This window comes from Acipenser ruthenus, chromosome 18 (genome assembly GCF_902713425.1).
Source record: "Acipenser ruthenus chromosome 18, fAciRut3.2 maternal haplotype, whole genome shotgun sequence".
NCBI classification, from domain to species: Eukaryota; Metazoa; Chordata; class Actinopteri; order Acipenseriformes; family Acipenseridae; genus Acipenser; species Acipenser ruthenus.
In genome coordinates this window covers 24,120,805-24,143,407 of record NC_081206.1, presented here as the reverse complement: position 1 = coordinate 24,143,407, position 22,603 = coordinate 24,120,805, and the positions used below count along the sequence as shown (strand labels likewise).

Genomic DNA, 22,603 nt, shown 5'->3' with positions numbered 1-22,603 from the left:
TTGAGTCGACGGCACAACCTGAATATGATAACGGCCACTCTCATTATAGGATCATTCTCCATTGAGAACCCCTATTTCTTCAGGAGAAATAAAGTCATGAATTTCATTGTAGCGATACCCAAGGTGACGCAATCAGTGACATGCACAATGTACAGTCCAATTTGGAAAGCTTTTTGACTCTGCATGATACATCTGAATGGCAGCTGCCAATACCTCTTGTAAATATGCAGTGTTACACAAGACAACTGGAAATTATTAAATAAGAGATTTTAATCGTAACAAGGATTGGAAACAGGGTAATTCCACAGTATTTATTTCAAGCAACAGTTTACTGCTGTACCCATAAAAATAGAAAAATCTACAAAAAAAGTCTTGTGCCCTTCAAGGTTTTAGTACATTTTTTAATTGTATACAGCAGTATAGCATACAGAAAATATAGTTGAATGGTTCAGCTCTTTCTATATATCCTGCAGTCCACAGAATTTGTAAATAGAAATACAAATAGGGAGAAATCACCTGCAAATCCTTCTCAATAATCCATTATAAAACGCTTCTGAAAGAGCTATTGTGGTATACAGGAACAATATGGGGGCTGCTCAGAGCTGAGAGAGCCAGGTCTGGCACGTATTGGCGGTTCATTCATTTGTGGGTGGCGAACTGGCTCCATGCACTCATACACACTTCCGGAAAGTCAATTAAATGTAGCTTTGTTTTAACATCTGCATGTCCTGTCCTGTTTATGGTAATCATGTGGGTGAAGGGAGTCTTTGCCCGTGAAACCAGAATATTTAGAAATGTTTATTTGTATCATTTTGTATTGCATGAATGATGATTCTATAGTAGATGTAATCATTTGTGTTGCTGAGATCAGTGGCATGCATATAAATGGTAATGGGGAAACCTAGAAATGAGATCTGTCAGATATGCACTACCCACTGATATAAGCAAAAGAGATTATTTAATGATGATGAGACTAGAAATACAGCTTCCTTGCAAAAGAGCAGGATTATGAATTGATGCAAACCATGCTTAATTATGTCTGTTAAACGATTTCTGTACTGTCTTTGTGAAATGCATCAAAGCAGGGTATTAAATACAGAAATGATACTACAGTAGTTAGAGGGCACACAAACAGGTGGAGTACACACACCACAATGGCATCTGCCATTTAAAAAAGGACAAAATTCTCTTACATTTTTCAACATAACATTATACAGCCAGTTGGTCACTTAACACTGTGACTAACAATTATGTCTTGTTTATCTTGAATATATTAGACTTTATTAGTGACATGGTCCTGACACTTCCATGTGCAAACCCCTTACCATTTAAAATATCATAAATATGTTCAAGGAAAATCCAGACTTGATTTCGTATTTATAGTCACCTTTATATTTTACTTTTGTATTTGTTTAAAATTGTATACAGATTATGAAATAATTCAATTACAGTGCATCAAATAAATATAAATGGTGAATCAATAGCCCAAAAAAACAGTTTGTTTTCAGTTAAATGTTTAGTAAATTACTACGCCTTTAAAATTTCTATTTTCTTTTACAACCTTCAATGTAATCACTTTACTATGCAATTTCTCATCGAATAACAATGGCTGCCAACTAAAGCACATAACAGAGAACAAGAGAGTTAACTTTATTCATGACAGACTTATTTACAGTAAAGAACTGTAATGCGATGAATCATCTTTTCCCTGAATGTATTTAAACAGAAAGTAGATCTGCCTTTATTACAATTTGCTTTTATGCATTTCAAAATGTGACAGCCGTGTAATAACAGGAGTTCTATTCGCTTTCAGAGGGGTCTGATGTCCACACCATCGCTGAACAAGCTACTCAGCACTGACAAGGCTGCTCCTGCCCAGATTTCCGCATTTCAGCATTCCTGGCACTCAGGCTGATAGAGCTGGCAGTCTTTTCACTACTTGAGCAGCAACCTTCAGGTAGGCTTTGGCCTGGAACAAAGAAACGATACTAATACCATTACTGCTGTATTTGCCAGACGAAAAGCCTGTAATGAATTATAAAGGACTTGGACCTCCAACTTTAAAATCTATAGAAAAGTCAATGGGCTGCGTACAGTGTGTTAGACTTGAAAACACTCTTTAAACTTTTAGTAGGTGTAACCGATATTGAAAGTAACTGTAAAATAGATGGATTAGGAACTGTATTCTACTTGACATGAATTCAAATTCAATATGCAAATTATTGATGCAGTCCATTGCCTTTTTCGTAGCATTTAAAAGGCATTTCAATCACCCACAATAAGACATACAGGGGCCTCCAGTATATTCCCATTGCCGGGAATATGTACCACAGCATGGGATAATAAATCCCTGGTAACGAACATAAAATTAAGATATTGATATTATTAATGCATCGTTAAAAATTACACTTTATTGAGAAAAGCACACACAGATTTTGTGATCACTGCACAATGTAGTGATCAGATCCACTAGAAGGAGTCTCTAAGTCGACATTTTAGTTGGTCAGCATTTCTTTATATCCTGCACCTGCCTATTTTTCTGTGGTTTAGAGGTCGAGGGATAAGAAGGGCCAACCGCACATAGTAAAAATCTAATTTGGGACGGATGCCATACCTCTATGGTAGATACAGGGACAGGAAACCATAGAAACAGCCCCCCCCCCCCCCCCCATCTTCTGATCTGGTGTTTGAGAAGAAAACAGACACTCCATTTATTGTGAATGATTGTGAAAGTAGAGTGGTAATTAGGGATGTCATTTAGTTACTGGCAAGTATAGAGTAGTTACAGGCCCTGATGAAAAGCTGGTAATTATATTAAATGGCTGGCAAACAGCAACCTAGAGTTTACTACTATGACCTGAACTCTTCAGAAAAAAGTTTAAATCACTATCATGCATATTTCATTCGTAATAACCGTGCATAACACTGATGGATGCATTGGCCAAAAGGTTTGTCTTCGTGTCATTTTGGACGAATGGATAAACGTCTTTATAAAATACAACAAACCTCTGGGCTGTCTGGCTTGGACACAACCACTGGCTGCCCTTTATCTGACATCTCTCTTATATTAATGTGTAATGGGATATCTCCTGCAAACAGACAAAGAAATATATTTCAAAGGGTCACCCCACATTTTAGGCAGCTTTCACATTTAAATTGCTGCAGTATTGACTTTGGTGCAAAACATACAGGTGTGGATTACTTCCAAGTTATACTTCTATGTTGCTAAACTCCACAGGCAACATTACAGTTCTGTTCTGTACAAATTTATTTTTTAAAACCTACAAAGACAATATTTTATTGTGTAATAATTGTATGTTTATATATATATGCTTCAAATATAACTGTATATATGTACAAACAGCTTAGCTTTCTTGTAAGATACCTGTGATCAAACAACCTAAAGAATCATAGAATACACTGGTGTGCAAAGTATGAAGCCAATGTCTCAAAGTGGCCATGACACTGAAAATATAAAAGTATATTTTATGAGATATTAACATCTGAAGTAGCGGTGGGTTGACAAGAATATATGAAGGTACAGTCCATACTCCTTAACATAGGCTTACACATGAAATAAATCACATTTAAATGTTGGACTATGAATAATGTATTACTGCATTACAGTAAGTAAAGCACAGTAATCCACTGAGGTCTTCTAAAGTGACAGTTCTGCCCAAGACTATGAGCTATTCCAGTTTTTACTGTAAGCCTAGTTAGACACAAATTGACTTATACTTACACTACAATAAATCATGGAATCAAACTGCTATGCAACAGGGTTATTATTTCCATCCCTGGACTTGTTACTGTATCCTTACCCAAGACTTCCACTCCAATGCTGTTTGCCAGCTCCGTTGCCCCATCTTCTCCAAATATATGGGTTTTGTGGTTGCAGTTCGGACAGTGGAACACACTCATGTTTTGGACAAGACCGAGAATCTGGAAGAATGAACAGATGCTTCAATGAGTAAAACATGATAGAGAGGGCTAGGTGGGGCAGGGGGTAATAAACTAGGGACATTTTTGGAAGCAAGAGATAAAATCGGGCTTAGGTCCAGTTTGGTAGACCCATCTTATACCTCAAAGGTTAAACACAGTTCACTAAATACACTGCATGTAAACACTGCCATTTAAAAAAGGAATGCGAAGGGATTACCAATGGCAGACTTAGTTGCTCTTACCTTAATTACTGTGGATGCTTCACATAGATGAACTGCCATGATTCTAGCGAGAGCAGGCAGATTGCCTTATTTGTCCTTGCTTGAAATAACCAGAATTAAGAAACAAATGCACTTTAAGAAGAAGAAAAACAAAAAACAAAACAAAGCCAAAATAAAAAGCAGCAGCAAGAAGCACCTCTTGATTTATGATCACTGCAGGGCTCCAGCAGTACCACTGCTGGGATGCCCAGACTGAATTAGGTCACTTCTACATTTTTTGTTTGTCTATTTAAAAAAAAAAATGAAAAGCAGATCCAGCATCATCTCTATTCAAGACAGACACTTCACACAAATCAATGCTATACAGGGGTCGCTGTAATTTATATCAAGTTTATTGTCCTCTTTGAAGAGATGAAATAAGATTGGAGCAGATCTGTACACCTTAATAATTGGAGGGTACTTTAACATGACAGCAATAATTAGCATCTGCAACTAAAGTGTGTGAACAAGCAATGAAGCTAAAATAGTCATTAGTGTGCCATGTCCAACTTCGGCAAGGCTAAAGCAAACCTACTGCTTACTTCATTATCCATTTAAATCTTACCTTTGCAATTCCACGACATTGTCTTTCCTGTTACTTTTTCATTTAATTTTCTTTGGCACTGCAAGCTGCCACGCTAATCTGCTAAGGCTAATTTGTTTTGTAAATTTTGTAAATGTAATTTGTTGAAAGTGAATCAAATGGTGGTGTACTTTGCAATGGAACTGAACGCACCAGAGTCTGTAGAAAAAGCTATTGACATATTTATTTACTGTAAAAAAAATTAAAATAATAATAATAATAATAATAATAATAATAATAATAATAATAATAATGTATCTGTATAAAGACAGCAATCATCTTTAAATAAATGTGCATAACCCAGTAGATCTTTTAACTGATAAGCCCTGCAATCATTACTGGGTGCAAAATGATAATCAATGCAAGACAGATGTGTCTGGATAAAGTAAGCGTGTTTTTTTTTTTTTTATCGTAAAGCCCAACTTCTGTTTGCACAATACCCCCCAGCAGCAGCTCATACTATTTAGAAAGATGGCCCTTCAGATAACAATGCTTTTTTTCGCTTCTGATTTTAATAGTTGTTGACAGCTGTTTTGTAACTTTCCAAATGTGTATTTTATTTCTAAAGCTACCAGTACCTAAAGGGGTGGGGAGTTTGTTCAGCCATTTTACACAAACCTTAAATTGAGAAGTAATTAGAAAGCAACAGTCTTAGCATACCAGGTCTACACACAATGTCCAGTATGAGGGCTGGGCAGTATATCGCTGGTTGTAAAAGCAAAGTCTACTAACTCCGTTTACGTGCCCACATACGTGGTTAAACGAGGCCCAACATGTCAGCATGGCCTGCTATGTCGTGTACTATATTGAAGCCTGAAATTGAGGGAATTAATCTGGCAGGGTATTAACAAATTTTTTCCACCAAGTGGATGATATCAGCCTTTTCATTCATGACCCCATGCAACACATTATACACAGGTCCACTGAAATTGCATCCAAGCCCTGTTCCCTTGCTTATTATACAAACCCTTCTGAAAATTGAAGTCTAAAACCCTTCACTATATAAAACGCCTGCACTGCCAGGCAGCACCTCTGACACACTGACAACCTACTACCAATCCTCCCATAATTAGAGGCACTGCAAAGCTCAGATTGCTTTGACACCCCACTGTTATGTAATTTTGAATAGCTAAGGTTAGTCTGAAACACTTAAGGGGAGACGGATCAAACCCCCCCCCCCCATCCCACCCCAATAATTTGAAAAGTATTATCCCTTCAGGATGTTAACACTGATTCAGTTTTTTTTCCTAAATCCTTGCAGTGCAGCTAAATACATTCCAGAAGTCCCTAAAATAAGCCTATTAAAAATGTTGTGTTGAAATGACAGCCAGCAAGTTATTGCATTTGACAGCTTCAATTAGTCTGTTGTGGGGCATATGTCAGCAGCAACACTAGGACTGCTGAACGGAGTAGAATTACTGAGTGAAGGACAAACATGTGAACAGTTCACAAACTGCAACTTATGATCCTCTGAGTTTTACCTTCTTCCGAAAATCAAGTGTACGCAGGGATCTAACACGCCCACGTTTAGCAGCGACAACTTGAAAGAAACTTTTATTCTGAGTGAGTTCTGCCGCGTACTGGCTAAATGAAATGAGAATTTACTTAATAGTAACAATTTAAGAAACCATGTCTATTTCAATATACACAGTACAGTATATATGATCACCTAAACTAGGCAGAGACCTCCTCTTTCCAGAGAGATTTATTTTTATTTGTCAATGCAAGTGCACCCGCGTATGCTCAGTCTCTAAATGTGAAGAAACAAAAACACATTTGGAATAAAATATCTGACATAGCAATATCTCAAAGTGCAATATCTTCCAAGTGCTATATTTCTAAAGTATTGGGATTATGTTTTGAGCTAGACAGGCTGCCCAGATAATGGTCCCAGCTAACGACACAGCTGAAGCCCAGGCTAACGGATTGGAACCAAGTCTGCACCTGTACCTCTCCCATCAATCTTGGTTCCACCTTGTCAGAGCAGGGAGGGGAGTGCCAGTAGTACAGAGCTCCTAAACAGCTAATTCTGCAAGGAAATACACTGTCATACCTGCACCCGTTCAAAATGCCACAGGAAGAAAGAACAAAGCACAAAAACAAGGGCATTCACAATCAGTTGACAAGCAGGAAAGGATATAAATGCAAAGCAGTATTTCAGAAAAGAAAAACAGCAACCTGTTTCTATTAATCAATGCTTTTGTGGTGCAGAGATTTAAATGTGTATTTTATTTTCACAAGAAACCTACTGTACATTTCATCGAAATTTAATTATGTTTGCTTTTTCACATGTCCACATCAGTCCATGTAATCTAGGCTTTACATCAACCCTCCTTTAACATACTGTATGTTATTCAAATATTCTGAAAATATTATGAAACTGCAACAATGTAACTAGAAGTATCATTAAATCAAAACCAACAATGGACCAATTATGTACCCAGATAACATTTAAAACACCCAGCACAAACACCTTATTATGTTGACCTTTCTTGGCCTGGATCACTTCCTGGACTCTTGATCGACGGCTCACATAACTACCCATAAATACACGCCCATCTTGGCTCATTCCTTTACCGTATGGTCATAGATGCCACAAAGTGTGGATTGGGCGCCTTATGTTTCTGTGTGATCTGCATGACTCGTTTTGAACTAGACAGCATGACAGCTCAATCCATCAATTTGACTCTTATACCAAAACTTGAACAGGCTTTATAAATGTGCGCTTCAGTGCCAATGGAGGTCTGGTTTGATTGAATGGCCTATCTTGCACACAACAAATCCATGTACTGAAAGACGCAGCGGCACAAAAACACGAAACAAACCGCCTGTGTTCATATTCATAGGCTTTCCTTCCTAACCCTTTAGTCTGTACAGTGCCGGAGGGCATACCTACCCATCAATGGATCAAGCATACCACTCTACATTTTGGCAACCTGCTGTTTCGATAATGCTTAAAAAGGAAAACACTAACCCTCTCATCAGGTTACTTCAGTTTATCAAAAAGCTTTGGCCACCTTATTTAGCTCTGAAGGCAAACAACCCTCGCCATCTATTGCTCAGTGCTCAAGTCATGCCCAACTGATGAATGAACCAAGCAAACAGCAAGACAAAGAAAAGACGTAAACACCCCACCTGCCATTAATCACATGGACACCCCAGACTGGCCTATAAACTATCCATGGTTAAGATTAGGGGCACACAACCCACCATCTATTCACTTCTGACTAATAACCTGTCAGGACCCGATGGGTCAGCAGAGTCAAGCTGCACTCCGTACAGAAAAATGTACTTGGTGTACATAAAATCTGTCATCAATTATGATTTAGGATGGTGAAAAATATATTAATGTGGTAATGCTAGCTAATAACTGCTCCAGTACAATATGCATTCGAAATATTTGCAAAACATGAATATCCTAGATTTGTTGGCATCCCTTTGTGATATTTACATGTGTGACTTACCTTGTGTCCAGTGCTGCCACGTGTTAATTTTCACTGCATGCCACTCACTTTCGTAATCGGAATTTGCTGCACACACCCATTATACCGTATTACTTTGAATTAACGGCGCTGCGTTTATTTTAAATTGCTAAAAACAGTTTTTGCCGCTTATTCAAGGGCGGCAGTAATTATAAGCACTATGGTTTTTGAAAGGTGCAATTTTTTATTGAGGTATTTGGGGGAGGCGTATATTGAAGTATATTTCTGCGGATACAACTTGATCAGGATGGCGAAGAAGGCCTACAACTTTAAACTGAAAGCTGTTGAGCTCGCAGATCAGATCAGTGTTTGACTAAATGAGGACACATACCAGTCTAGGGTGGAGAGAGAAACAACAACAAGAGAGAAATGTCAATTCAACACTGAGCAGGTAGGGGAAAATAAACCTTTCTTACAACAGTTTCTAAGCAGGGCTGAACTCTAATATATATACACGATGCGTTTCTTTCTCTTCAACCAGTAAGACAATCTCCTGGTCCAGGTAGGGCTTCGGTGAGGAAGATGATCCCGTGGCTATCCCCTAACAGCAACGCGACAGCGAGAGCTACACTAGCTTCTCCTTGACACTCAAAACATCACACCCCCCACTCTCTGAACTTCCTGTCTGTATCAGTACATAGTGCTGTGTACCTACGGTATTCTTTTTTTGTTCGGGTTCCATAAACTTTACAGTAAAATACCGGTATGCTCCAGTGTGGAATTGTATGCTTTTAAATACATTTTATTCAAGTTTATTCAATTAATCTTGTTTCTATTTGTTACATTACTGTGTTTTGTAGGCATTTCTTTATTAAGTGCTGCATTTATTTGAGCTGGGGTAGGGAAAAAAAATGTACACGTTTCATTATTGAGAGTGCCGTTTATTCGAGGACGGCGTCTATTACAAATCTGATAACCGAGTGAGGCGCTTATTCAAGGGCAACGGTAATTCAAAGTAATACGGTATATATGCTTTATCATTAACACTAATCAAACCTGGATTAAAATGTAATAAGCCCCCTTGGGTTGAGGGCCGTCACACTGTTTTGTGAATCAGGTGAGCCACATAGCCCCCTAACAGACTGGAAAAAAAAAACATTCCTGTTTCCTTGCATCTGCTGCTAGCATGCAGTACAAAAGTGTATGACCCCATACACATGTTATTTTGTGTCTACCAATATGCAAAAGGGCATTATATATTTGATCAATTTGTCCATGAGTTATTGTGTGACAAATACAAACAATATTAAACAGTTAGAGAAGGAGAAGGTAGATTGAAAGAGAATGTATCCACCTTGACAGGGCAGGCCTAATCATTTTAAATGCATCATGTGACCTCAGTTGGTGGCCTTCTTGGTTCTAGTCAGCAATACCAACATCAGCATGGATTAGAACAAAATGATCTCTACTCTGCAGCCTGTTGTACTTTTTTGTACATTCAAATCATGCTGTTTTTTGATCAAACCAATTTTCATTACTTAAAAACACACAAAAAAAACCCTCAAACTGGAAATGTAATCTATAATAATATTTAACAAATAATATTAAAGTTATTCTTTGCTCACATAATACAATCCACAACAAGCACCTCTGGCACCAAGCCAAGATCATGTAGTGACAAAGCAGTGAAATAGAAAACAGAAGACCAAGCAGGACAGGTATTACACTAACGCTGTGACTAAATTCTAATTACTTACTGGCAGGTAAAAATGATGGGCTTTTTTCCCCAGCAGTGAAGTACTTTAATTCTGCTGTGAGTAATCATAGAAATAGACTGATCATAAAAAAACACATATTCCAATGGCATAGCACACATGTAATCAAATAAATTTAGATTAACTCTTCAAGGGGCTGCCGCTGCTGCATACATTTACTATATTTATTTGTAAGGTAAAGTAACTGTCTAGTGTAACAATTATTCTCAGTTAATTACAGCACTAGAGTGCTTTCTTACAGGATTCAGCTTTTTACAAGAATGATCAGTCTGAAACACACTTCACTCCATTATGTGTGACAGTGGTTATGTGTACCTCCAGCAGTGTTGAGGAGTAACGCATTAGTGTAATTGGATTACACTTTTCAGTAACTTGTAACTGTAATGGCTCATTTTACAGAGAGGTAAAGAATGTGGTAATGGATTACATTTTACATGAACAAATAAGAAGTTGGTTTTAGTTACATTTAAAAAAAAAAAAAAAGAAGAAAAGGACTACGGCTAATACATAACATGGAAATAAGAAAGAACTTCATGTTTCATTGAATCAGTCCTGTCCTGGTGACTGGAGATATTTACCATTTAAGAGTCATACTGTCCATATTAAAATGTCAAAACCAAAATTTAAAACTGGCCAAAAGCTAAAACAGAATTTTTACTAAATGTATCTCCCTTACCAGTATCTCCTTCTTACACCAAGAAGCAATTATCTTATCACATCAGCAAGCAAATGCAGTGCTGAGAAAGGAAAGCTGTAAATGCTCACAGGCACATTGACTTTTCTGAACATCTCTGCTCCTCTCCGCGCATCCAGTAGAGCGATGTCTTGTGGAGTTGACACGATCACAGCGCCTGGAAGAGATCACACATTAACAAGCCCTTCAGTTTACATTCACATTTAAATAGGTGGTAAAATCGAAGAAGCAGAAACCCTTTCCTGTTACTGCCCTGAATCCTGGGTGACGCTTTCAGCTGTGTGGGCCACCAGTTCATTCAATGAGCAGCAACAGGCAGTTTTAGTGAACTGACATTAAATGGGTGGAAAGGAACACATAGGAGCCCATAAAAGTTTTGTAAAAACAAACCGAATGCTCCTATGTGAAGCTGAATGGCTCATTCTAAAGATGTTATTGGTTCACAACAAGTTTGACAACGGCTTTGCCAAATTAACTGCCAAACGGCTGATTTATCAGCAGGCCATAACATCAGTCACTCAAAGCACAAAGGGTCAACATTGTTCCTCACTTTATCACTGCAGGCTTTTCAGTTCCCCCAAAGACAAAGTGGGGAGTTTTTTTTAATCCAAGTTGCATAGGATTGGAAAGCATTTTACTTGGGGGCGACAGGCAGGATAGTTACTTGGGGGAGTGGCAACTGGAACGTGGTACACAACATGAAAGGAGATAAAGACGGCATATACCTAAAAGACAATGTTGGACAACATAAAATACTCTAGGATGTAAATAACATATATAGGTATCTGTATCCAGGTTTGGGCATGAAAATATTACAAATATATTTTTTATACTAATTTGACTTAAGTCTGAAAACAAACATGTTTATTATACAATACATGTATAATGTTTGTTCAAATATGTTTCCTTTCGTTGGGTAAGGGACAATGGAAGAGGAAACAGACACAATCAGGATGATTATTATTATTATTATTTATTTCTTAGCAGACGCTCTTATCCAGGGCGACTTACAATCGTAAGCAAAAACATTTCAAGCGTTACAATACAAGTAATACAATAAGAGCAAGAAATACAATAACTTTTGTTCAAGTAAAGTACAAGTTTGACAAACCACAATTCAATAATACAGCAGGTAATAGTGATAGTTACATCAGGATATGATTAAATAGTGATAGTTACATCAGGATGTGAGTAAATACAAGGTAATACAGGTTAAAAACTTGGCAGATTACAGTATTCTGAAGTACAGGATTAAATGCAGTAAAATAGGGGCTGATAAGAGCAAAATAAAGCACATTTACATGAAGGGTGATAGTGTCCCAGGATACAAACAGAGGAGTTCTACAGGTGCTCTTTGAAGAGGTGAGTCTTAAGGAGGCGCCGGAATGTGGTCAGGGACTGGGCAGTCCTGACATCTGTAGGAAGGTCATTCCACCACTGCGGAGCAAGGGTGGAGAAGGAGCGGGCTTTGGAGGCAGGGGAGCGTAGCGGTGGTAGAGCTAGTCTTCTAGTGCAGGCGGAGCGGAGAGGTCGAGTGGGGGTGTAGGGAGAGATGAGGGTCTGGAGGTAGCTGGGTGCAGACTGGTCAAGGCATCTGTAGGCTAGTACAAGAGTCTTGAACTGGATGCGAGCGGTGATCGGGAGCCAGTGGAGCGAGCGGAGTAGTGGAGTAGCGTGGGCGAAGCGAGGCAGCAATATAAAATGATCTCTCGTACAGTTTGGGAAAATGTATTGATTATTAACCACGCCACTGTTAAAAAAAGGCTGTTATTGCTGGGTCAAGTAGTAGCAATAATTCCTGACTATGGATGTAGATAGCAGGCAGGACACACTATAAAGAAAATTAATAAGATTACATTTTATGTTGATTCTTTCTTTATGATAACATAGCAATATAAAATTAGTTTTGCTGCACTACGACTTCCAAAATGTTAAACAGTGAGCAAACTAATGAAATATAAAAAAGCAATAAATAATACATGATCAGAGATTTGAGGATAACAAGAGGGATTGTGGGATGAGACAATTATTTCTATGCAACTGTCCATCACCATTGTAGTGCAAAAAGACTCATTGTAGTGCAAAATCCCCCGCTGAAGAGTGCAGGTAAAACCTCAGCAGAACACATTTCTCATCACAATCACTCATACAGAATGCCAATAGTAGGAAAAGAGAAGTACTGTGTGGAACACTGCTCAGCCCCTCCGCTGCCAAGTGCAATGGGAAAAGAAGAACGGATGGATGCTTTGCTTGACATACAATACCCGCCAGTATTAAAACTCTCAGCTGGCAGAGGATATACAAGAATAGAATAAAGAGGCTGGCTGTTGGCCAGGGCTAAATATGGATAAATAAGCATGATTGCAGGGTAAAACATTCAGCTGTCTCTTATTATTGAGATTCCTTCTGACATCTTATTGACACCTGTCAAAAGGTTTTAAAAGCCTGGATCCTAGTCTCAGCCACGATGAGCCATAGCTAACTACATGCTGATTTACAGTGAGAGACTGTGTTCTAGCAGCCTCTTAAATTCTATTAGCACAATTAGAGTTTTTATACATCGATGTTCTCTGGTATATTGAAATATCTAAAACAAATCTGAAGTGACACCATTCATGTTTGGAGTAATAAGAACACAAATAATTGTGCACTGATGCAACAAGGGTCGAGGCAATTTCAGATTTGTTTGTGCTGTCCAGGAGGCTGAGCAGTAGGTTATAGTTTTATAGTTTAGTATTTTATTTTATATACAATGACCCATAGGGAAAGACAGAGTGTTTTTCATCAATAATATAAGATTTCTTGAGAAAGATTTGCAGTATAGAAAAAAGCTGGGAGGCAGAGTATAATTGATAGCACCTTATTCATAGAGTTGGAGAGTGAGCTGAAATGAGTTTTCTAAGGCAATTTATCTTTACTGTCATATATATGTATATATTGAAATGATCAGGCAGCAATATATAATGGTGAGATTCAACCTAATGCTATGAGGTCAGAAATAAAAACAGGGAAATGACACCGGTAAATCCTGATAAATTCACCGTACTCAATAAAAAACGTATCATCTTATCCAAAATCTAGTATAATCACAATTATACCAGTAAATGATCACACACATTAATTAGCTATTTTCCTATGATCATCAAAACATGCAGGCATTAGCTGCGAGTTCATGCTTTTCAACTTTGAGCTTTTTCACCGGAATGTGCATTCACGTACAAACCTTTGTTTGAACATGGCAAAACCACATTGGTGGAGGAATGTAACCAAGAGGAACGGGCATGTATGGGAATGCTGCCCCTCAATATCGTGGCACTTGTGATCCTGCATGCAAGATCCTGCTCACATTGTAGCAGAATATTCTATTGGCACTCATTTATACCTTATGTATTGTATGTTTTTTTTTATTAATTATTTACATTATTCTACATTAAAGCATTGCATTCTTTCTCTCTTCTAAAAATACCAAATTGCAAGCTCCATTAGGAGGAAGATTCCTGATCTTGTTTTTTCTCCAATCCATTCATCTCCAAATCTGTTTCTTTCTTTTGATAATGCTACTTTATATTCCCAGCACAGTATTCTGACCTTAATTATGAAGCGTAGCATCTCCTCCGATGCTGTTATGTTATTACCTGCAATGCTGCATCTTAGAACTCTTATTTCAGTATAGCTGCATTCAGTGGAAACAGCAATTCGGTTTTCTATGATCATTAAAATGTGTATCTTGATATGCAGGTCACAGTACACTATGTATCATGTCTTGGTCCTGATGGGTTACATGCATACAGAGATGGAATAAAACCATCATTAGGTAGACTATTTTGTAAAACAAAAAAAAAAAACACCACCCCACAAATGATGTAAGGGAACATAAGGGAACTATAAATCACATTTATTAAGCATTATATTTCCATTTGCTTATACAAATCTGATGCCATTTTGCAATGATGTGCACAGCAATGAAGGTGGAGGCACCAAATAATATTTAGCAATAATATTTGAGGGCCACCACCACTGGTCATAATGGATCTTTAGCAGGCGCCTAGAAATGGTGTTGCACGGACTGTTAGAGAGAACACATGTTGTCTGCATTTTCACAGGGACATACTACACTCAGCACTCACATATCTATCTATCTATATATACAGTGCCTTGCAAAAGTATTCAGACCCCTGACCAATTCTCTCATATTACTGAATTACAAATGGTACATTGAAATTTCGTTCTGTTTGATATTTTATTTTAAAACACTGAAACTCAAAATCAATTATTGTAAGGTGACATTGGTTTTATGTTGGGAAATATTTTTAAGAAAAATAAAAAACTGAAATATCTTGCTTGCATAAAGTATTCAACCCCCACACATTAATATTTGGTAGAGCCACCTTTAGCTGCAATAACAGCTTTAAGTCTTTTGGGGTAAGTATGTACCAGCTTTGCACACAGTGTTGGAGTGATTTTGGCCCATTCTTCTTGGCAGATTTGCTCCAGGTTGTTCAGGTTGGTTGGACGACGCTTGTGGACCGCAATTTTCAAATAGTGCCACAGATTCTCAATGGGATTGAGATCAGGACTTTGACTGGGCCACTGTAGGACATTCACCTTTTTGTTCTTGAGCCACTCCAATGTTGCTTTGGCCTTGTGCTTGGGATCATTGTCCTGCTGAAAGGTGAATTTCCTCCCAAGCTTCAGTTTTTTAGCAGACTGAAGCAGGTTCTCTTGCAGTATTTCCCTGTATTTTGCTCCATCCATTCTTCCTTCAATTTTAACAAGATGCCCAGTCCCTGCTGATGAGAAGCATCCCCACTGCATGATGCTGCCACCACCATACTTCACTGTAGGGATGGTGTGTCTTGAGGCTGGGCAGTGTTAGGTTTGCGCCACACATAGCGCTTTGAGTTTTGGCCAAAAAGCTCTATCTTGGTCTCATCTGACCACAAAAACGTTTCCCACATCGCAGCTGGGTCACTCTCATGCTTTCTGGCAAACTCCAGACGTGCTTTCAGATGGTACTTTTTGAGTAACGGCTTCTTTCTTGCCACCCTCCCATACAGGCCAGTGTTATGCAGAGCTCTTGATATGGTTGACTGGTGCACCATTACTCCACTCCCAGCCACTGAACTCTGTAGCTCCTTCAAAGTGATTGTTGGCCTCTCTGTGGCTTCTCTCACAAGTCTCCTTCTTGTTTGAGCGCTGAGTTGTGAGGGACGGCCTTTTCTTGGCAGTGCCTGGGTGGTGTGATGCAGCTTCCACTTCCTGATTACTGATCCAACTGTGCTCACTGGGATATCCAAACACTTGGATATTATTTTGTACCCTTTCCCTAATCTATGTATTTGTATTACTTTATCTCTAACTTCTGTAGAATGCTCTTTGGTCTTCATTTTCCTTCAGATTCACAGCCTGGCCAATGATCCTTAAACAGTGGGGTTTTTATCCAGAAAATGTGACAGCAACTTTAATGGTTCACAGGTGGAGGCCAATGGTAAGTAATTGTGTCCTCGTTAGGGCAATTTCTTTCATCGGTGTAAACTGGGAGCTTCCACAGCACAGGGGTTGAATACTTATGCAAGCAAGACATTTCAGTTTTTTATTTTTCTTAAAAATATTTCCCAACATAAAACCAATGTCACTTACAATAATTGATTTTGAGTTTCAGTGTTTTAAAATAAAATATCAAACAGAACAAAATTTCAATGTACCATTTGTAATTCAGTAATATGAGAGAATTGGTCAGGGGTCTGAATACTTTTGCAAGGCACTGTATATATAATCTGTGACCAAATACATACATGTTTACACAACAGACCTTTCACAGCTGTCAATGTTCGTCTATGTGATGATGCCCCCTTGTGGACAGAAGTCGACAGAAATTGAATTTAAAAGGATTTTTTTATTTATTTGGTGTGTCCTAGAGAGGCTATCCCTACAGGTGGAGTAAGATGAGCTCATCATGGGATCGGAATTTGACACAGTCAAGGTGTAAACCTGTGCTTCCCGGAGTGCTTTACTCACCCAGTACATCTGCCAAATGAGCCTTTACCAGGTATTCTGAATTAACTGAACACATGTATCCAGGGGTTTCACATAAAACAGAACACTGTAGCTTTAAATGTAGCTCATCTCCATAAAAAAAACGAACCCACTGGTTATTATAATTTAATTGCCTTCTGTGTGTCTATTTTCTACATGATTTACTCTAACTCTAATAGAAACAGACCAGCAGATTGTTCAATTCCTTTTCCAGACTTCATTTCATTGGTACAGCATACAGTATATTAAAATCACTCCGCATGACAACCTCCAACATGCATTCTGATTAGCCGAGACAGCTGCCCATGAATTATAATTGTATATGTTCAGAAGCTTCCTGTCCAATCAGATTACTCCACTCAATCACATACTCTGACCTTTTTGTTTTACTAAGGATCACTGGCAGATTTATAAAGCTTTTGCACAGTTTATTCACCTTTTCATTTTCAATAGAATTAGAGATTTTAAATAGGTGACCATAAAGAATCTGTTAACATTTAGAAGATAGTGTTTTATACAGAGCTTTACTGTAACATACTGTAAGTAACATGAAGGAGATAGCAAAATGCAACATTAAATCCATTACAATGACTTCTTTCTGACTCATAATTAAGCAATATAGAACGACAGGGTGCGTGTGTCGTTGTGGGATATTGCTACACCTCAATTGCAATGTGCCTTCAATCACCCAAGAACTGTCAACATTCCACAATGACACACACCCTGAAGTGCCATATTGCAATTATGCAATGGCTATGAGGTCATTTGAAATCTAAAACAACTATCAAAAATAGGCCTAAAAAGAACCGTGGCAACGTCCGGAGATATGATTATTATGTCACATAGGCCATTGACATGAATAGAAGGACAATGGCTGCAGTTGTATAATATAACACACACCGTAGAGAATAATTTAGGCTAGTTTCTCTACCTGAAATTGGGATATTCTGAGTGATTGATAGCTGCACATCCCCTGTACCTGGAGGCATGTCTATCACCAGATAGTCCAGCTGTCCCCATTCTACCTGCCATAGGACGACACAAGAAGGCAATAGCTTAAAAACACAAAGGAATACAACAGAGAAGCAGTGAGCAGGATTTCCTTCTGCATGACCTTCACTCTTTATCTTTAATCTTTATTTTGTTTTTTATTCGGTCTGTATCGACCACAGGCATACACTACACACGCCTAAACCAAGGCTTATATCATAAATAAAAGTCAATGGAAAAAAATATCAAAGTCTTTACGTGCAATATGCACAGTTCTGTGAAAGCAAAATCAAACTGTTACAAAGCTAGTTAAAAACAAACAATCTGGGCACCGTTTTGAGTCCTTACATGAACTTTCTAGGTTTTTTTTTGTTTTTTTTTCAGTCCTCAAAACTAATAGGAATTTTACTTGGCAGTAAAGATCTTAATAATTCTACAAACAGTACTTTTGTTTTTCCAAGTAGTCTTGACTAAAATGCTTCATATAAACCACAGCTCACAGCCAGCGTGAATGCCGTCCTTCAGATGAGGACCGAAATCCTATAGTAAGTGACTCTGCAGCAGCAGTTACTCACACATAAATTTACCTCCTAGTCTCTGTAAGTCGCTTTGGATAAAAGTGTCTGCTAAAGGACTAATTAATAAGAATTATTATTATTAGTAGAGACTAAGCAGCTAAAGGTCCTGGTTTCATTTGACATTAAAGCTTGATGACAGATCCATAGACACATGAGAATAAGGAGAGTTGAAATGACCAGTGGCTAGCCTTGTCATTTGTTCAGTCCTGTTTAACAAAAGCCAATGTTACATGCACTTGTGTGGTTTACTCTTTTTAGTACAGCTTACCAAGGGTTGTTAAGGCATTGAGATGGAACTTCACCTTGCCTGTATCACCCTAAGTCTCCAATTCTGTCAATTAACAAGCACCACAATTCATCATAAAGATTCAAACAAAGAGAATGTATATACATCAAGAATCACTTTGAAGCTATAGAATATACTTTGTAGTTGTCTCTTCGCAAAGCCTTAGTTCCAAAACAACACAACCTTATTTTGAGGATCAAGCAAAGTACCATATCTCCTTACCTGTCGTAATAACCTCTCTATTGCAGACATGACCATGAGTCCTCTCCACACAATAGGTGCAGTCTCCTCAACAAGAAAGCCCATTGACATGCTGGTAGAGAGAAAAAAAAAAAATCTCGGCAATGCTTCAGAACCCCTTATGAAATCCAACTACACAAAGTTATCCAGCACCACATATGAATTCATTTTTTAAATGCATTTGTTTTGTTTCAGTTCTTACTTTAGATTATATATATATATATATATATATATATATATATATATATATATATATATATATATATATATATATATATATATATATATATATATTTTTTTTTTTTTAAAGCGATGATGCAGATTTTCTTTTGTATTATAAAATGTATTAATTTAATATTTATTCAAGTTCTTTTGCAGATTTCCCTGGTAGAAGTCCTGGTATGTTTTTTTTTTTGCCATTTTTCAAATCCAGCTGAATACTAAAATAATCTTGAAATAATAATTGTTGAATTTTTTTTACATTCATTTTTAAATTATGAAATACTTACCAAAGAACACCATAATTCACCAGCGGTCTCATTAGGTTTTCTGCAATAATACAAATAATAAAACAAATGTTATGTAAATTTATATATAAATTTACATAACCACCATTGTCATTGTCATGGTTATTATAATTACATTATTTAAAAAATAGTTAGCGTAAGTTAATTTGGATATCCCTCCAGAAAGCAGGTAATACTATTTTCACTTTAGTTTTACACTTTCAAATATTGAAAATAGCCACAAAAAAGTAGTTTTGGACACATAATAAATATATTATTTATTTAAAAAATTGCCCATTGCTGTATCTATGGAAAATGACATCCTCATATGAGTCTGTGATGCATTATCATCTTTACATGTCCTCATATGAGGTCGCCGTGCATGAAAGGGTTAACAGCACTGATCTATTGGAGGTGTGTGTGGAACCACAGCAGCACCGTAGATAATTTAATATCAAGCACTGTTCCTATAAATCGCTAATAAAGAAAGTGAAATGGCAGTCAGACATACTGTCAGTCAGTTCTGGGTTGCCTCTCAGATTCATCAGTTTGGGGATCGATGGACCATAAATATCTGCATCCAGTAATCCCACTGATTTACTCTGTCACAGCAGAAACAGGATTATAAGGGTGTGTATTTCATAAAGCAGTTTTTGTCAAGTATTTATAAATTGGGATAGAAGAGGGATTAATCATGGAAAATCACGATGTTAATCTTACAAATCTTGTAAATAACAACCCTGGCATACTTTTGAATTAATTAACTTTCTGAGTTGCATTGTGTTAGTTTTGTAACATTTCAAAATTACTCCTTCATATAATACATACAGTTTCTAAGTAGTATGGCGAAGATATACTCCTAATAGAATGTCAATGTGTAATGAGAGACTACCGGCATTACAACAGATGCCATGCAAGGAAAACTCAAAGAGGTGTTTGTAATCCAGGGATTCAAAAAAAAATATTGTGCATTATTTTAAATGATACATATACAGTTAAATAAAAATATCACATTGACTTCATTTGAAGCCGAGGTGTGTGGAACAGTATAATCCTGGTTTCAAAAGATGAATGCAATACTTACAGAATCATTTGCTGCTATTCCAAGGGCCAAGTTCACTGCAGCAAAAAGAAAGTACATTTTTTAAAGATAGAGTCCCCCTATCAAGTGCATATTGAATTTAATTTACTACATGAATTGCAAAACATGCCAGTGAGCAAGTTGCATTAACACTGTATTTTATCTAATAATTTCTGCTCACCATTATGTCACTGCAAAATGAGTTACTGAATAGCTGTCTGGGAGCTGTACTCTATGTAGTTATGCTGACTTATTAGACGATAACAGTGGTCCCTGGCATTTTACTGAAATGTTAGAGAACTGAAAACAAGTAAACAGCAGATGGCGCTCTTACTACTACAGTACTCGATTTACATCATGCTGCAGTCTTACTCCACTAACAAGACACAACACTGCATCAGCAATATGCAGTAAACATGAAAGCTGAATGTTGAAACTGCAGGATACCATGTAGGGTAAAAAAAAAAAAAAAAATACCAGGCAAGACTGCTCCTCCTAATGTCATCATAGTACATTAGCACTCCCTTAAAGATCATCTGTGTAAGAGACACCCTGTGAAGACCTTCAGATCAGACGCATTAAGAGGCCTGTAATAAGACTCTTACCTGCTGTGGTGGATTTCCCAACACCCCCTTTGCCTGAAGCGACTACCACAACCTGCTTCACCCCCAGTATGGGTTTCTGTTTAGGAAGTCCTCGTGCCATGTGCTGCCTTTGTCTCTCCTGCGCAGACTGTCCAGCAGGACCCGAAGACTGAGGGGGAAAAAGAGCAAAAAGTCAAACGCATGAATCCAAACAGGGAGTTTCATTCTTTATCATCACTGACATGGATGAGCACACTTTGTGACAAAGTTTTTTTTTCTCTTTTTCTGGTTCATTATTAAAATTTATAAATTAAAATTAAAATTAAAATTAAAAATAATAATAATAATAATAATAATAATAATAATAATAATAATAATAATAATAATAACATATTATACATGTCAAAACATTGTGTGGTTTTCCAAACAGAGTGGTTTGTGTATATCTCTTTAAAACCAGTTAAGTGCCAGAAAATAAGATGGAAAACAAACTGCTGTTCCCGCTGGGGTTTGAAAGAAACGTCCTTACTGCCAGCAGTGGGTTAGAGACAGACAGCCTGAGACAGAGAATGAGAACCCACTGTGTCTCCAAGACAGGATTTCAAGAAGTGCCAAACCGCCTTCATAATTTGGACAATACTTACAATAAACATGACCAAGTTGTAATTAGGCTATACGACAAATAACAGCTTCCTTTCAAAAAACAATCAGTTAAATTCCCCTGATAACATTGTTGGCTGCTTTCACTGGTGTCACTCTGACCTGGCTCCCTTAGAAAAACACATGTCACTGCTTATACATGTGGATAGCTGACAGAAAGCTGACCAGACTGCTAGCCTGCCAGTGTGGGTGACTTTGTTACTTAGTGAAGAGACCTAACAACACATGTTGCTCTATATAATCTGCCTTGTGTAAACTAGCCAATCATTTGTTATAGTTAAGATCTCTCCTAACTTGAAATCTGGGATTTTAAATGCCACACACAAGTACAATCAATAGCAAAATAAGTGGCCAATTCCACAGCAGGTTGAGCCATTCCTGGTTTTATTTAGACTGGATTGTTTGTGGAACTGTACTGTCTTATTAAACACAGGTGTGTCCAATTAAGATCAGCTTGCTAGGTCGTGCCCAGCATACCATTTGCTATATTTATTCTTTGGATTAAAAGTGTGGTTATTGTTCTGATTGCAAAATTGTTACACGAGCTTTCAAATGCTGCTTGTCAGATTGATTCATTATTCAATTGAAAACATTACACGTTGGCTTACAAAGAACAGCCTATTGCTGATTGCCATACAAGTTCAGTTGTTGTAAAGAAAATGTAATATTTACCAAGTTGAAATTACTTGATCACAATATGTCACAATGCTCACCTTGAAACGAAGGGAATGTTTTCTGCATGCTGCAGAGATGACAATGTGCTCATCACACCTGATGGCTGCCTTCACTTTACTGCAATTAATGACGTGTTTGTGGAAATGAAACACTCTGCTGTAAATCATTTTTTGTTTTCAGATTAACTTTTAACATCCATTTTGAAAACATGCAACATCCAGCAGTCAAGTTCGTTGTCGATTACTGATGACGTTTTTAAAACCCACGGGCGTCAACACAACCCGAGCTTTG

General features: G+C 37.6%; 1 protein-coding gene across 2 annotated transcripts; it reads right to left on the bottom strand.

Annotated features, from left to right (window-relative positions):
• Window positions 1–618: 618 nt before the first annotated feature.
• Window positions 619–22,595, bottom strand: LOC117418231 (iron-sulfur protein NUBPL-like). 2 transcript variants are annotated; one of them, XM_058991628.1, is made up of 11 exons: window positions 22,351–22,595; window positions 20,999–21,146; window positions 20,397–20,431; window positions 19,824–19,914; window positions 19,316–19,355; window positions 18,789–18,879; window positions 17,644–17,737; window positions 10,748–10,833; window positions 3,822–3,942; window positions 3,007–3,089; window positions 619–1,969 (listed from the first exon to the last, which is right to left on the bottom strand). In XM_058991628.1, the coding sequence occupies exons 1-11, from the start codon at window positions 22,477–22,479 to the stop codon at window positions 1,907–1,909; spliced, it is 981 nt and encodes a 326-aa protein (XP_058847611.1). In that variant the 5' UTR covers window positions 22,480–22,595; the 3' UTR covers window positions 619–1,906. The 2 variants fall into 2 exon arrangements, with proteins under 2 accessions (XP_058847611.1, XP_058847612.1); XM_058991629.1 differs by lacking the exon at window positions 22,351–22,595 and adding an exon at window positions 21,622–21,957.
• Between the last annotated feature and the right edge of the window lie 8 nt (window positions 22,596–22,603).